Source organism: Perognathus longimembris, chromosome 16, assembly GCF_023159225.1.
Source record: "Perognathus longimembris pacificus isolate PPM17 chromosome 16, ASM2315922v1, whole genome shotgun sequence".
NCBI lineage: Eukaryota > Metazoa > Chordata > Mammalia > Rodentia > Heteromyidae > Perognathus > Perognathus longimembris.
This window is the reverse complement of record NC_063176.1, coordinates 21,200,320-21,215,443: the sequence shown is the minus strand read 5'-3', so window position 1 is coordinate 21,215,443 and position 15,124 is coordinate 21,200,320. Positions and strand designations below refer to the sequence as shown.

The 15,124-nt window shown below is 36.5% G+C and overlaps 1 protein-coding gene across 1 annotated transcript in view; it reads left to right on the top strand.

Annotated features, from left to right (window-relative positions):
• The window catches only part of Bmp3 (bone morphogenetic protein 3), a 28,133-nt gene extending 15,180 nt beyond the window's left edge, over positions 1–12,953 (top strand). Inside the window, exons 2-3 of the mRNA XM_048364624.1 lie at positions 1,572–2,482; positions 9,401–12,953. Of these exons, the coding sequence (XP_048220581.1) occupies positions 1,572–2,482; positions 9,401–9,592 (1,103 nt within the window). The 3' untranslated portion in view covers positions 9,593–12,953. The remainder of the gene's footprint in view (positions 1–1,571; positions 2,483–9,400) is intronic.
• The last annotated feature ends 2,171 nt before the right edge of the window (positions 12,954–15,124 follow it).

Below are 15,124 nucleotides of genomic sequence, written 5' to 3'. Positions count from 1 at the left end.
GCTTTAGACGTACTTTGATGAGTTCATAGAAATATTTCTTGGAGAGGGCTGGGAATATGGACTAGTGGTAAAGTACTCGCCTCCTATACATGAAGCCCTGGGTTTGATACCTCAGCACCACATATACAGAAAATGGCCAGCAGTGGCGCTGTGGCTCAAGTTGTAGAGTGCTAGCCTTGAGCAAAAAGAAGCCAGGGATAGTGCTCAGACCCTGAGTCCAAGGCCCAGGAATGGCAAAAAAAAAAAAAAGAAAAGAAATATTTCTTGGAAGTACACTCAACATCATGTTTATATGTAGGTGTGTGTGTACACATACACAGCTAGAGAGAGTTTAATACTCTGTGATACTTTCTGCATATTTTTGTTGCTTCAATAATGGAAAGAACTTAGTACAAATAGCTAATATTTGCTGTAATCTTTTTTTTTCTTTAAAAACTACTTCTGTTGAGCCAGGTTTCCATGGGTCACATTTGTAATCCTAACTACTCAGGAGGTTTGAGCTCTGAGGAGCCAACCCTGGTACAAAAGTCTATGAGACTCATCTCCAGTTCACTACTGAAAAGCTGGAAGTGAGCTATCTCAAGTGGTAGAGCACCAGTCTTGAACTTTTTTCTCTGTCATTTAGCATAATGTTTTCAAGGCTTATCTACATAGTAACACATCATAGTAGTTATTCTTTTTTCACAACAGTAATATCTTCTTTATAGATATAGAATAATTTGTTTATTTCTCCCATTGATGGTCATTTGAGCTATTTCTGCCTTTTGGCTTTTGTGACTATATTTATTTCAATGTGTATTTTCTATTTAAAGGGAATTCCTGGATTGTAGACTAATTCTATGTTTACATATTTTAGGCACCACCAAAACTAATTTCCCCAATATCTGAACCATTTTTATGTTTCTCCACCAATAATGAGAGGAATTTCCAATTTCTCCAAATCCTCACACACTTTCTAGGGTTTATGTGTGTTTGCCCTTTTGCTTGCTTGTCTGGTTTCCATACTAGCCTTTATTATATAGTATTTCATTGTATTTCCCCCAATAGCACCATTTTCATAGGTTTATTAACCATTTGTATGTATTTTATGGAGATATGTGTAATCGGGGCTTTTACTCCTATTTTGTTGTGGAATTATAATGCTATTGTGTTCTCTGTTTTGAATGCTAAACTTGTCAACAACCTAGTTAGCAAATATTTACCTCAGTCTATAAATTAGCTTTTCACTTTTTTGATAATACTCTTTGATACAGAAAAGTTTTAGCAAATGCTAGTTTTTCTACTGTATAAATGCATTTCTATATCATATTTATGTATTTTTATATTTATATCACATTTATATATGGTACATATGAATTATTGCTCATGCTTTTAGTGTCGTATCTAGGAATCTATAATCAAACCCAAGACTATGGCAATTTATCTGTATGTGTCCTTCTAATAATGTTATGATTTTTGGCTCCTAATAACGTTATGATCAGGGCACTCACTTGAATTAATTTTTTAATATGATATGAAATAGAGATCCTGTTTATTTCTATTTACTTTGTTTTACTTTTGTTCCTTCTTAGGAACCCTGGAAAGCAAGGGACTACATATTTTTAATCTGACTTCTCTAACCAAGTCTGAAAACATTTTGTCTGCCACATTGTACTTCTATATTGGAGAGCTTGTCAACATCAGCCTTATTTGCCCATTGTCCCACGGATGTTCTGATGATGCTCAGAGGAAACACATCCAGCTAGATCTCGCTGCATGGATCCTCAAACCCAACCAAAATCAAAATCATCTACTGGGTCATTTGTCAGTCGATGTCGCTAAACCTCATCGAGAAATCATGTCCTGGCTCTCTAAAGACATCACTCAGCTCTTGAGAAAAGCCAAAGGGAATGAGGAGTTTCTCATAGGATTTAACATTACCTCCCAAGTCCATGAGCTGCCAAACAGGATGTTACATTTTCAAGAGCCTTATATCTTGGTGTATGCCAATGATGCTGCCATTTCTGAACCAGAAAGTGTAGTATCAAGCTTGCAGGGACACCGTAATTTCCCCACAGGAGCTATGCCCAAACTGGATAGTCACATCAGAGCTGCCCTTTCTGTTGAACGAAGGAAGAAACGCTCTGCTGGGATCTTACTTCCTCTGCAGAACAATGAACTTCCTGGAGCAGAGTATCAGTACAAGGATGATGGAGTTTGGGAGGAGAGAAAGCCCTACAAGACCCTTCAGACTCAGCCCCCAGAGAAGAGTAAGAGCAAAAGGAAACAGAGGAAAGGACCTCACCAAAAGACCCAGACCCTGCAGTTTGATGAACAGACTCTGAAGAAGGCAAGAAGAAAGCAGTGGATTGAACCGCGAAATTGTGCCAGGAGATACCTTAAAGTAGACTTTGCAGACATTGGCTGGAGTGAATGGATAATCTCACCCAAGTCTTTCGATGCTTATTATTGCTCTGGAGCATGCCAGTTCCCCATGCCAAAGGTAGCTATTGCTTGGTCCTGTACTTCCTTCCTATTTCCATAGTGTAAAAAGGCAGGCCGAGTAAGTTATAAAGTGTTTGTGTGTATGTGTGTGTGTGTGTGTGTGTGTGTGTGTGTGTGTGTGTGTATGCATACACCATCTAGTCCCTTATTTACTACATTCTCAAGTGTAATAGGTCTTATGGTTACACTTGAATTTTCTTAACAATTGTTAAGTTAGATGAGGTCAGCATTGACATGAAGGATATAAAAAAAAAGTTAGGTATAAAAGAAGTATTTTGCATGGCTTCCAAACATGAAATATAGCATAAATATGCTATATTGATACCTGTCCATACAGTAAGCTAGTCCCAAATGGTAGAAGACTGATATTTCAGAAACATTCAGGGAAGGGGTGAATATTGTGGAAGCAAAGGGAATGACTAAGGGGATTTATGCCCAATGCAGAATATCTTTTGCTAAGTAGTGCCTTCTGAGACGAGTTCTCCACAGAGGTCAGGATCAGAGTTTGGCTAAGTAAACTAGCCTAATGAAATTCACCAGATGCCTATTTCATTTGCTAACTTGGAAAACATAAAAAGAAGGCAAAATATGATATTATGACTCTATAAAGTTCTTCCAAGCTCAGCTATCTCTCCCATTACCTATCTATGGAAAAAGTCAGTATGAACTGTATTGTATTATGCGCATACTCAGTAACCAGGCAAATACATTGTCACAAGTCTCTCTAACTCTCAAATGATGGTTATCTTTGAAACTAGAGTATAACTAGACACTCTATAGTAAAACACAGTCATGCCCTCCAACCTTTGGTTAAGCTTGTTGCTGTGCCTCTATTCTCAGCTTGAAACAGAATCTCTGTTAAATGATGAAAATTGACTTTACAGAATTCAGAAGAATAGAGGCTTTTTTAAAAAAAAAACTTCTATCAGTTTCGTCTAATGTTTGATAATAGAGAAAAAAAGATTCTTTGCTTCCAAGTGGGACCCATTTCTTCTCCTAGGTCTTTAACACAATATTTTGATGTTCTGGACTGATAACAGTTGGGTAACAGATGCATTAAAAACAAAGGGCGAGTGCACAAGGCCTGCTCATTCTCAGGGTCAGAAATGATTGAAATCCAATTTTCTGGTTAAACTGTCTCAGAAAAATGAACTTTCTTCGTTTTCTAAGATTTGTCTATCCTCAAAATTTTTGATCATTTTACATTTGTAAACTCAAACATGAAGCCAAGACTATATACACTTACAATGATATAAACACCATTTGCCATGTCTAAAGAATCATAAAGGATACTTTAATGGTCAAACAAAACATGTAAAAACCCTACAATGCCAGGATTACAAATGTAACAAGCAGAGATGAATCCTTCTTGTACAGAGTAGATTGACTGTGGCATTGAGAAGCAACAATGGATTCAAAGTTGGTTTGTAAATCCAGGATGACTGAGTTTAGGTGGGCATTAGGGTTTTCCAAATATTATCTCTCATAGCCTGTAATTTCTGCATGGTCACCTGGGCTTCTACTTTTAGGGTCCTGGGAGCCAGACTGAGGCAGAGAATTCTCTCAAGCTCGGGAATACTTGCTCAGTCTCTACTCCTCCCCACTTTCTCTCACTTCACCATGCTTTTTTACTGTTTGAAACCTTGTTGCTTTAAAACAATTTCACTATGGTTCTCAGAGATCTAAAGAATAATAACTTATAACTTAACAAGAGGTAAGTTAAGAATAGCAGAGATAAATTTCAGGAGGGAAGTATGTTAGTGTGGCAGAGTCATTAAACAGATCATAACAGATGAAAGAGCTCATAAATTGCCTGGGATCATGTTAATATAAATGTCCTAATCCATGGCATTTGGGGAAAGAACCTAAGATTCAGCACATCAAGCTCTGAGATGATACTGATACTACCTGTCTACATATTGGACTTGCAATAATAACATTGAGAATTAAATCCTTCTGGCTTGAATCGTGCTTCCACCATTGAAAAGTACCTACAAATCTTTGGCTAAGTCACCCAAACTATCCACATTTTAGTTTTATCATCTCAAATGGGTAAAATAGTAACAAAAATATTAGTGTAAGCATAATGAAAACAGTAGGAAAACGCTACTAAGAACAGCATGCAAACAGCATATTGTAGGTAAATATGAATGGCCATTATTGAGACTGAGAAAAACAGAAAGCTAAATGTTGATGGCTGAAAACAGACTACATAGGAGAGTATGAAAACTCAAACTGTAAAGCAAGAAGGAAAATATTGTAAATGTTTCTAGTCCCTTTTCAAACATCTCCGAGTTGAAAATAGGATTCTCCCATGGGTTTGACAGCTTTCTAGCTCTTCAGTGAGGCAGGCTTCTTTGAAGAATAATAAGACAATGTTCATTGCAACAACTGGACTCATCACAGTGTCAAAACTTGGAAAAGCCTCAGAGCTGAGGGGAGGCATAACAGGGATCCGCATGAAGGTTTTTCTCTGAGCCTGAAATTTCCTTCTGCCAAGTTGAGAGTAGAATTTTGGCTGTCACAAACAGTGCTCTGACTCTTCCCTTGTGTGGAGGGGCTTAACTTTTAAAGCTATCTAGTGGTTCCCTTTAAGTCTTCCAGGCTTTGTGTCTACTGCTTGAAAGCAAAAGGATGGGGTGCATGAAGTAAAAAGAATAGATAATCAACACCACTATCATCACAGTGTCTAACTGGGCAACAAAAGCAAATTACTTAAGAATGCAATCTTACCATCAAAGGCAAATGAAGGCATCTGATCAGATCAATACAATAGACAAGGAATAACTGAAAAGCCAACAGATTTTTTTTCTGACTTAGATATATATTTTGTCCCAGAGGAAAGTTCTCCTAAGCTAGACTCTGCTCTCTCTCGCTCTCTCTCTGTGTCTCTCTCTGTGTCTCTGTCTGTTTCTGTCTCTTTCTCTCTCTCTCTCTCTCTCTCTCTCTCTCTCTCTCTCTCTCTCTCTCTCTCTCTCTCTTTCCTCCTGGGCAAAAGCCTGTTCTATATGGCCAGGCTCTCTGTCTGCAAAACTTGACAACCTGCTCTGTAATGCAGAACAGCTGTGTTTCTGCCTTTCCCAGATTCCAAGCTTTGCCCTTTCGCTGATTCCAATTAGATAGTTTCTGGGCCATCACACCCATATGGGCTGGACTGCGAGTGTGGAGCAAAACCTCATGGGCTAGGTCAGGAATGAAGGCTCTTAGCTGATGACATACTCTCCCTGGCTAATGCATTTGTAATCAAATTCAACTCGAGGACACCATACACAGCTTGGCAGGTGCAGGCTTGACCACTACAGATTTCATTCACACAGCAGTTTGGATTTCTTTTTTGTTAATTTCCAGCTCTTACAGCTAATCTGTTCTCCCAAAGAGAGACTTTTGGAATGCTGTCATGAGATGAAAAATACCCAGATAGCTAAAGCCAAGTTCCATGTCTCTGCCTCCCTCACCAGGCTGAGCAGAGATGGAAAACAGAAATTTCAAGAGAAAATGATTGGAGCCGTTGCTGCTGACAGAGATCCAAGAAAACAACAAGGGTTAGAGGAATGAAGTTATTTTTGCAAGGAATTGTGCGAAAGCTAGGAATAGCAAAGATGAAGACATAGACACAAATAATAAATATTTTGAACTAAGTATCTCATTTAAAAAATACACCACAATTCACATTTAATGAGTTCAAAATGAATTTCCTAGTTCTAATCTGGTGAGGAAGATAAACAAAACCAAGGAAGATTAAATTTTAATATATTAGATTATCTATGCTAAAAGTTTCCTGAGCTGATGAAGACAGGTTTCACACTTATTAAGAAGAAACTGATGGGCTGGGGATATGGCCTAGTGGCAAGAGTGCCTGCTTCATATACACGAGGCCCTGGGTTCGATTCCCCAGCACCACATATATGGAAAACGGCCAGAAGTGGCGCTGTGGCTCAAGTGGCAGAGTGCTAGCCTTGAGCAAAAAGAAGCCAGGGACAGTGCTCAGGCCCTGAGTCCAAGGCCCAGGACTGGCAAAAAACAAAAAAACAAAAAAGAAGAAACTGATGAGAGAAAGAACATAGCACTGATTTGTGGTTCAGAAGTTTTTGTGACCCCAATACAGACAGTGAGGAAAACATGATCCAAGCTCAAAAACAAACAGAAATTATGGACTGGCAACATACTTCACACCAGCAAATTACAACATAGATCCTTTGTGCATGACATAATTATTTCTGGTATTGGCAACTTGATCAGAGGATTCCATAATGAGAAAAAGAGGGAAACTCCCTAGTATTCTGAAAGGTTTCTGATAAGACACATCAATCTGGAAACAAAGGATCAGGCCTAAATTACGGTGAGCCACTGGACAGTGTTCATCTATTCATAGTTTTAAAATCCATCATTTCTGAGTTGGAGCTTAAAAAAATGGACAGGAATTTTCCTAGGAAACACCCATGAATATTTTCCATATTTATGCCAGGTCATTTTCACAGAAGCTTTTTTAATTGATGGGAATTGTTGGCAAAGAAATAGGTACAATGGAGGGTATACTTAAAAAACAACAACAACAAACCAAAACATTTCCTCCACTTATCAAGTCTTCCTTAGGGTTTCACGTTGCCACTGCTCTTGCCACAGACGCTCAGTGCGGCATATCAATACTCAGTTCCCAGTGCCTCAGCTCATTAAGTTGATCTCTGTGTATGAAATTTAATATTATAGTAGCCATTAAACATTAACAATAACAAAATAGTGTCAGAGAATCCGGCTTAAAAGTCTTTTGGGGCTTATGACAAGCTTTTTGGATGATTCAGTTCTTAGAAGAGCGAGAAAAGTGGAAATGACCAATATTGGTGAAATAATAAACAGCGACTTTGACTTCTTATGTAATCCTGATAGCACTTTGCATAAAGTGCCCATGGTTTTGTGGTTTTTGTTAGTGCATATTAATGATAAAGGATGAGTTTCACTGTGAAATTTTAAAACATGCATATAACACATTGATTCCCTTTGTCCTTTCCTCTCCCAATATCTTCCTTTTCTCTAATATTCCCTGGGCTATAAAGTTTACATATTTTTGTTAATGTGGGGCATATAAGATACAAAGTAGAAGAACCTGGGCATGTTTTTGTTGTTTTGTTATTACTTAGAAGGGAAATACTCTGCACTGCAATTGATTAAAGCTAATTAATCAAAAATATCTATTTTCACAAGTATTTTCACACATATTTTGTCTCAAAAGAGGAAAAGTAAATGCCTCTGATAAAAACTAATTTTTAAAATGATTTCTCACTTTTATCATAGGTTGCAGGCTAACATACAGATAATTTTTTTCATTGAAATTGAAAGATGGGAGGACAAAATCAGATAGACCAAAAGAATCCTTTTTTGTTTTGGTTGTATCTGTTTTGCTTTTGTTTGTTTTTTTTGACTCCTAAATTATTTTAAAACTATATTTATTTTAAATATATATATATATATATATATATACATTTAGTTTTAAAAGCTGCCAGTTTCCAGTATTATCTTTCTTTTCTCTTTTCTCTGCCCTTCAACTCTTAGTTTATTCCAGTTTTTCACGCTGGAATTTTAAACGAAAAGCCCTAGCTGAACAGGGAGAATGGGTTTGTTCCTCTGATACACACACACACACACACACACACACACACACACACACACACACACACACAGGGATATGGCTCAAATCCTAAAATTTTAAAGCCACAGTTTTAGGCTAAATCCTATTTCTAATTTGATCTCTGATAAGTTTATTTCTTTCCCTCCTTCTTTCCCTCTCCCTCCCTCCCTCCCTTCCCTCCTTTTCTCCCTCTGCCTCCTCTCTGCCCCCCACCCCCTCTCTCCTCTCCTCCATCTTGCTCTTTGCTGTGCTTTGGATCAAACTCATTCAAGTGTTCTAACTATGTTTAAAATAGCACTAGTTTCACTCACCTAAAAAGAGACACTGATGTTGAAAAGTATGACATTTCTTCCAGAGTTCTTCTAACCATTCTGGCAGTATCAAACCATTTTAGGCTTAGGAGTAATTCCTCCTTTTAGATAGAGTAAAGCTGTATGGAACTTTCTAAATAAAACCACATGCTTTACTTGGATGTTAGTGGTAGCGCTTGGCATTTTCTCAGAGAAGAGATTTAACCCAGACTTCTTTGGTTAAACTCCTGACATCCCTGGTATAACCTTAAGCTCCCCTAACCCCCTAGTTGATTCCCATAGAGCACTGTCCACTCTTAGAAAACCATTGCTACCAAGTTTAGGTCTAAAACTATGGGGCAACAGTGACCCCCAGTGGTCAGTAGTGTGGTGTTTTTTTTTTTTTTTCAAACACCAATTTGTGTGTGAGAGAGTTGAATTAATTACATTAAAATAGTCACCATCCAATTCATCCTTTTGGCAACTACCTCAATAAACCAGTGGGCCTCTGTCTTTCTTAGGTTTGGTTTCACAAAAACGTTTAAATATAATGTTAGTAGTGATAATTCTCTCTGTTAAGAAGGGTGTTCGTTTTTTAGGATTAATATAGCCAAGAACATTTTGTTTTGTTTTGTTGCAATCTTATTATTGAAAACATTGAGGCTGGATTACTTAATTAAGAACTAAGTTGCTTAGCATCAAGTTCAAATGTTCACTGTACCACTTACTACCTGTTTGACTTCAGACATGTCCGTTAGTTCTTCAGCATATTTACAAAGTATAAGCAGTGATGGTTAAATTCCTAGAACATAGTATGCACTTAATATATAAAATTCCCTTGGGCATGGAGCTGCACAGGGTGGGGGGCAGGCTGAATGTGCAATGATGGAAGGTTTTACAGCTGCTGGAACGAATTCATTAATAACCATTCTATGTAATGCAGGCTGCAAAGTGCAAAAGCAATCCTGCCTAATCCATGTGTCCTGTCATTTCTTTTTTCTAGTCGTTGAAGCCATCAAATCATGCTACCATCCAAAGTATAGTGAGAGCTGTGGGGGTTGTTCCTGGAATTCCTGAGCCGTGCTGTGTTCCTGAAAAGATGTCCTCACTCAGCATCTTATTCTTTGATGAAAACAAGAATGTTGTGCTTAAAGTATATCCTAATATGACAGTAGAGTCTTGCGCGTGCAGATAATAGGGCAAAAAACTCATTTGAATGCTTCATTCAATCATTAGATTATTCCCATGGACTTTTATTTTGCACTGCCAATGCGTTTGTTCCTAAAGATTTCTTTTTTTTTAAATAATGAAAAGAGAATGAACAAATAGATTGAAGATATCCACTAGGCAGAACTGAACTGGATTTGTTTCTGAATGTAACTAAAAAGCAAGATGTTAAAAATGATGGCCATCTATCTCTTTTCCTTTTAATTACAAAAGAAAAAACTTTCACTCAAACTCTTTTTGAACTGCTAGAGAACACACTTATTTTTGTAATAGGCTTTAAAAGTAGATCCCCAAATCCCAGCAGTAGCTAATCATTGACCTCTATTCATCTACTATGACTAGAGGGAAACAGAGAGGAATTTCTTGTTTTTAATAGGCTTATTGCCTTAGATCTCTGTGCAACCCAGCCAGTGCCAAATAATCTAATTATTTGTGATGTTTATATTATTTTTTGAGACTCACGTGCCCTTGATTTTTCTCCACAAGTTCTTGTAAATCTCTGAATGTGTGCTCAGTGGTGAATAGTGTAGAGGCAGGTACCAGATCTCTGCACCCTCTGGGAAGTCTGCTTGACCGAATTCGACAACTTGGGCTACACAGAATTCTTTATTTTTAACTGTATGTTCTGGAAAGCTTCATTTGGTTCTTCTGTAAACCTCACCGAGAATGATGTAATGATCCAAGAGCATATGCAGACAGTGACCACTTAACCATTTCAATTGAAATACTGTTATTTTTATTCCATTGCCTCCAAGAAAGGGAATCAGCAATTCAATTTTTGAAAACCTGCATGGAGTTACTCTCCTCTTTCACAAGACTTTACATCCCCCCTCTAATTTTAACTCAAAATTCCTTTGTGCAGTACTAGATGGACTACTAGAAATCTCCTTTAAATGATCAATTTTGTTACAATCACATATTTAATAATTTTTCAGTCACATGCAGGTTCGGGCATTCTTCACATGTAGCAGAGCTTTTGCCTCAGTCAGGGAATTGACAATTCAGCAAAGCTTGCTAAAATATTATCCACCAGGAAAGAGAATCAAATACAGACTTTAGTCTCCTCTTTTCCCCCAATGTCCAATTGTCATCATTAACTCCCTTATAATTTCGGTCCTTGAAAATTGTTTCAAAATATTTCACTAGTTGTATTTACTTGAGAGATAAAAGGTATGTTTAGGCCTAGATGGTCACTGATGTTGTATTTGTGGTTAGTCTGCATTTAAGTTCAGCCTCATCTGGTGATTAGAAATAAGTATCATGTTTTAGAGGCTGTGTGGTATCAGAAGTCATAAGATTTTTGTTCTATTTCTTGCTTGTATCTGTGGAGGTTCAGTCATCTCATAAAGACTTGTGTATCATCTGTTTTGTATAAGGCACTATATTGACTATGTATCTTAATGCCTGCTCCCATAAAATAAAAGGCTGATCACTTGAGTTGGATGGCCCTTTGGGAACTAAAAGGTTGGGTTTCTACCATGAGTTATTATGTGCAAATCTTCCTTGAAGGGAGGATACTGATAGATAAACACAGCAAGTATTTCTACTAAAAAATTCAGTGCAGGAGCAGCCTCCCTATGGCATTCTCTGTGGTCTAAATTGTATATTATTGGAAGCCTTTTAAAAGATGATAGCCATTATAAAGACATTATTTGCCACTTTTGAAGTATAAGTAAGTTGGTGTAGATATGTGTTACAGCTCAGACATACCAGGAGTTAAAAAAAATGAATTAAGTTTGTATGGCTAACTGCTGGATTTTCTCTTTTTGTTTTGTAATAAAAAGCTAATGATTCAAACAAAGATAAGGATGAAATTACTTCAAAATACATTTCCTTACAAATTTGAAAGCAAAGTTATATAATAGAAATGGACCATATTGGGCATCATATTCTAGTCGTACTGTCTTTCCACAGAGGATATGTCTTTTTCCATGGCAGATTTGATGGAATTTTTGACTTAATTTCCCCAAAAGATGAAATTTCAAGTTTATGGCCATTCTTAGTACCAGTTGTCAACTTTTTACGCACAAATGCCTCTAATCTTTTAAAATTTGAATCAATGCCTGCTGGTCATAGATTAAATGTTACAGGGATCAAGAAATCCTGTACATAATCAACAGTTCATGTACCAACTAATTACAATTTTATTTTAAGAGCAATTTACATGATAAAATTAACACACAGTGAAAGAGCTTAGACACAGATTTCTGAGTAACTTCTAATAATCATTTCAGCCTCTACTGAATAGATCACATATTGTGGGATATACAGGAACAATTTTATTCCAAAGCAATAGATATTAATTTTCACTAGTGAAGGATGAAGTAGATGGACCAATATTTAAATTAATAAAAATGTATTTTAAATGAAAATGTAAGTATCAAGTTTTCAATTTATTATGTGCTAGTGTCCATATTCTTTGTACCTAGACTTCCAAGAAACCTGCCAGTGTTAAATTGACATTGACACAGAAAATACATTTATAAGTGCTGTTTCCTCAATCAAGTGTCCTCGCCTTCTCTCAGTTATTTTCGCAGCTATTCCTTGATATGTGCTTGCAAGCACACACTTGCACACGCACACACACACACATCATTGAAGAAAAGAATGTTTTCTAAAACTCCATTTAAGGTAGTTGCAGTATCTGTCTGGTGTGTTTTAAGACTAATTTGTTGTAACCATGTAAATACTATTCAATTGATAGAATTTGGAGTTGTATAACTGAACCTAGAAGATTGGATTCTTCAGATCTCAGGATTCCAGATTTTCATATCCATGTACTCTATTATCTGGTGATCACTTATTCATCATTATTCAATATAATACGTTATCCTCCTACTATTTCTGTATAAAAGCTTCAACTTCCCATTTAATGTTTTTATAAGTAATTGTTTTGAGTGATACTGTCAGCACCCTATGAGCTATACAAGTTTTCACATAATTACACTAATTGGTTACTCATGCCATAGTCACCTTTCTCTGCTAACAAATAACTACTTGTTGCTGTATACACACTTTTTGTAACACTTACTACTTATTGAAGCAAGGCTGGGTGAGAGAACTGTGCTTCCTGACGTGTAACATTAAAGAGGTGATTAAGACATTGTGAGTTAAGTCTGACTTCTCTACACAGCTTTTCTTCCACTGAGAATTATATTCTTGTGTAGTTTGTAAGTGATAAAAATGATCTTACTTTTCTAAAAGTGAAGCCTTCCCTTCATCTCTTCCTATTTCTGTAAATGTTTTAGTGGAGAATTTAATGCTTGTACAGTCAATGGCAATTAAATATATATATATATTATATGTATATGGAAAAACTTTAAAGATGCTTTTAATTTATTTAATGACTGTTGCCTTTCTATACTGGTAATAATTTTCATTTATAGAAGTTAAGAAAACTTCTTTTTCACTCCAGTTCCTAAAAGCAACACAAAATTTGGTTCTTTTGTCAAATTCACTTGAAGAGTGTATCAAAGTGAAGCTTCACTACTGATGGATTAAGTTTTGCTGTTTGTATCATTTTCCTCCAAGAATGAACTGCTTTTCATTATATATTATGAGAATAAAAGATGCTTAATCAAACATTTTTGCATTCTTTTCTATTTACTGTGAAAGAATATTTCTAAATTGTTTCCAAATATGCTGCATTTGAAAAGAAATAGGCTGGGGAATGGAGTTGAGCATTTCCAAATGCTCAAAGGGAGCACCATAATGTATTAGCAACATAACATGATTAACATTATCAATATTCCTAAAATATACCCATCAGAGTGCTTTCCAAACTTGGGAAACATAATTTGAATCATTCTATATGAAAAGTGCTACATCAAGCTCATGCTTGCTATCCTAGCTACCCAGGAAGCTGAGAACTGAGGATCCTGGTTCAAACCTAGCCCATAAAGAAAAGTCTGTGAGACTTATCTCCAATTAACCAATTAAAAGACAAATGTAGTGGTGGTTTTAGCTTTGAACAAAAAGTTTGAGGGACAGTGCCAGGCTCTGAGCTCAAGTAAGTACTGGTACCAAAAAATATCCAAACAACAAGAAGAAGAGATGAGAAGAAAGAAAAGGGAGGAGGGAGGGAGGGAGGGAGGAGAGGAAGGAAGGAAGGAAGAAAAAGGAAAAAGAATGAAAAAATAGCAACACTTAGAAACCATTTGGTGTAAACCAACTGCACAGCGCTTGGGGGGAGAGGGGAAGGGGAGGGGGGAGAGGAAATGAGGGAGGAGGTAACAAGTAGAACAAGAAATGCACTCACTGCCTTTCATATGAACCTGTAACCCCTCTGTATCACACTTGGACAATAAAGGTAAAAAAATAAGGTTAAAAAATAAATAAAAGAAAATACATAAAAACATAAAAAAGGAAAACAAAGAGAAAAGCTGTTCATTTTAGGATGATAATGATTTAAACTTAACTAATCTGATAATTGGGTTGTGGCTTAGATTTCTCCTTAAAGATAAAATAATGTCCCAAGGAAAAGCAATAAAATAGGCCAGTCAGATACTAGTGTCTCATTCCTGTAATCCTAGCTCTCCTGCAGGCTGAAATCTAAGAGTCATGATTCCAACCTAGGAATGTCTTTAAGACTCTTCTCCCAAATAACCACCCAAAATCCAGAAGTTGAGTGGTAACTCAAGTGGTAGAACAGTAGCCTTGAGTGGATAAAGCTAAGTAACACTACTCAGGTCCCTTAGTTCAAGCCCCAGAACTGAAAAATAAATAAAGGAAATATGCCTTCTCATTTAATTTTCTAAATCTGTCTCTATTAAACTAAGATATGAGTAAATAATAACACTTTGAGCACTTTAAATTTCGTATGAATTATATCTTTTTCCAGTTGCACTTAGTACAACACTCCATTCTAGGCTTGTACACAGGGCTAAACTTTCCTTTACTTCTGAAATTTTCTTTCTTACTTAAATGACCTTCAAAATCCCTTCTTCCTTTGGTATACCAGATTCAATGAACCAAATGTCCACATTAAGTCATTACTTGGAGATATTTTTGCCCTGATAATGTCTAAAGGAAAAAAAATAATGAACATTATTTTGAAAGTTATTTGAAAGTTATGATGAAAGGGAATATGAGAATTGAAGAGTGAATAGATGCCTCTTCCCATCAGTCAGAAGATCATAGAGCGTGTCTTAATTCTAGCATACAGTATGGGTAATGAGACTCTTCTACCTTCACATCTATATTTACTTTAAAGTTTCTAAAATCTCATTTTAATAGTATAAAATAGTTAAAACAACAACAAAAAGAGAAAAATAAAGCAGATGCAGGGAAGTGACACAAGTAGTGACCGCCTACAAGAGAAAGGCCTTGAATTCAAACCTCAATATCATATGTATACACACACACACACACACACACACACACACACACATTTTACCCATGTATTTTTAGAACAAAATAGAAGCTCTATAAAATTTGCTTTTGATTCATTAATTGAGCCTACCTGTGGTGGGCATTACTCTCATGTTACATGCCAAGGAAA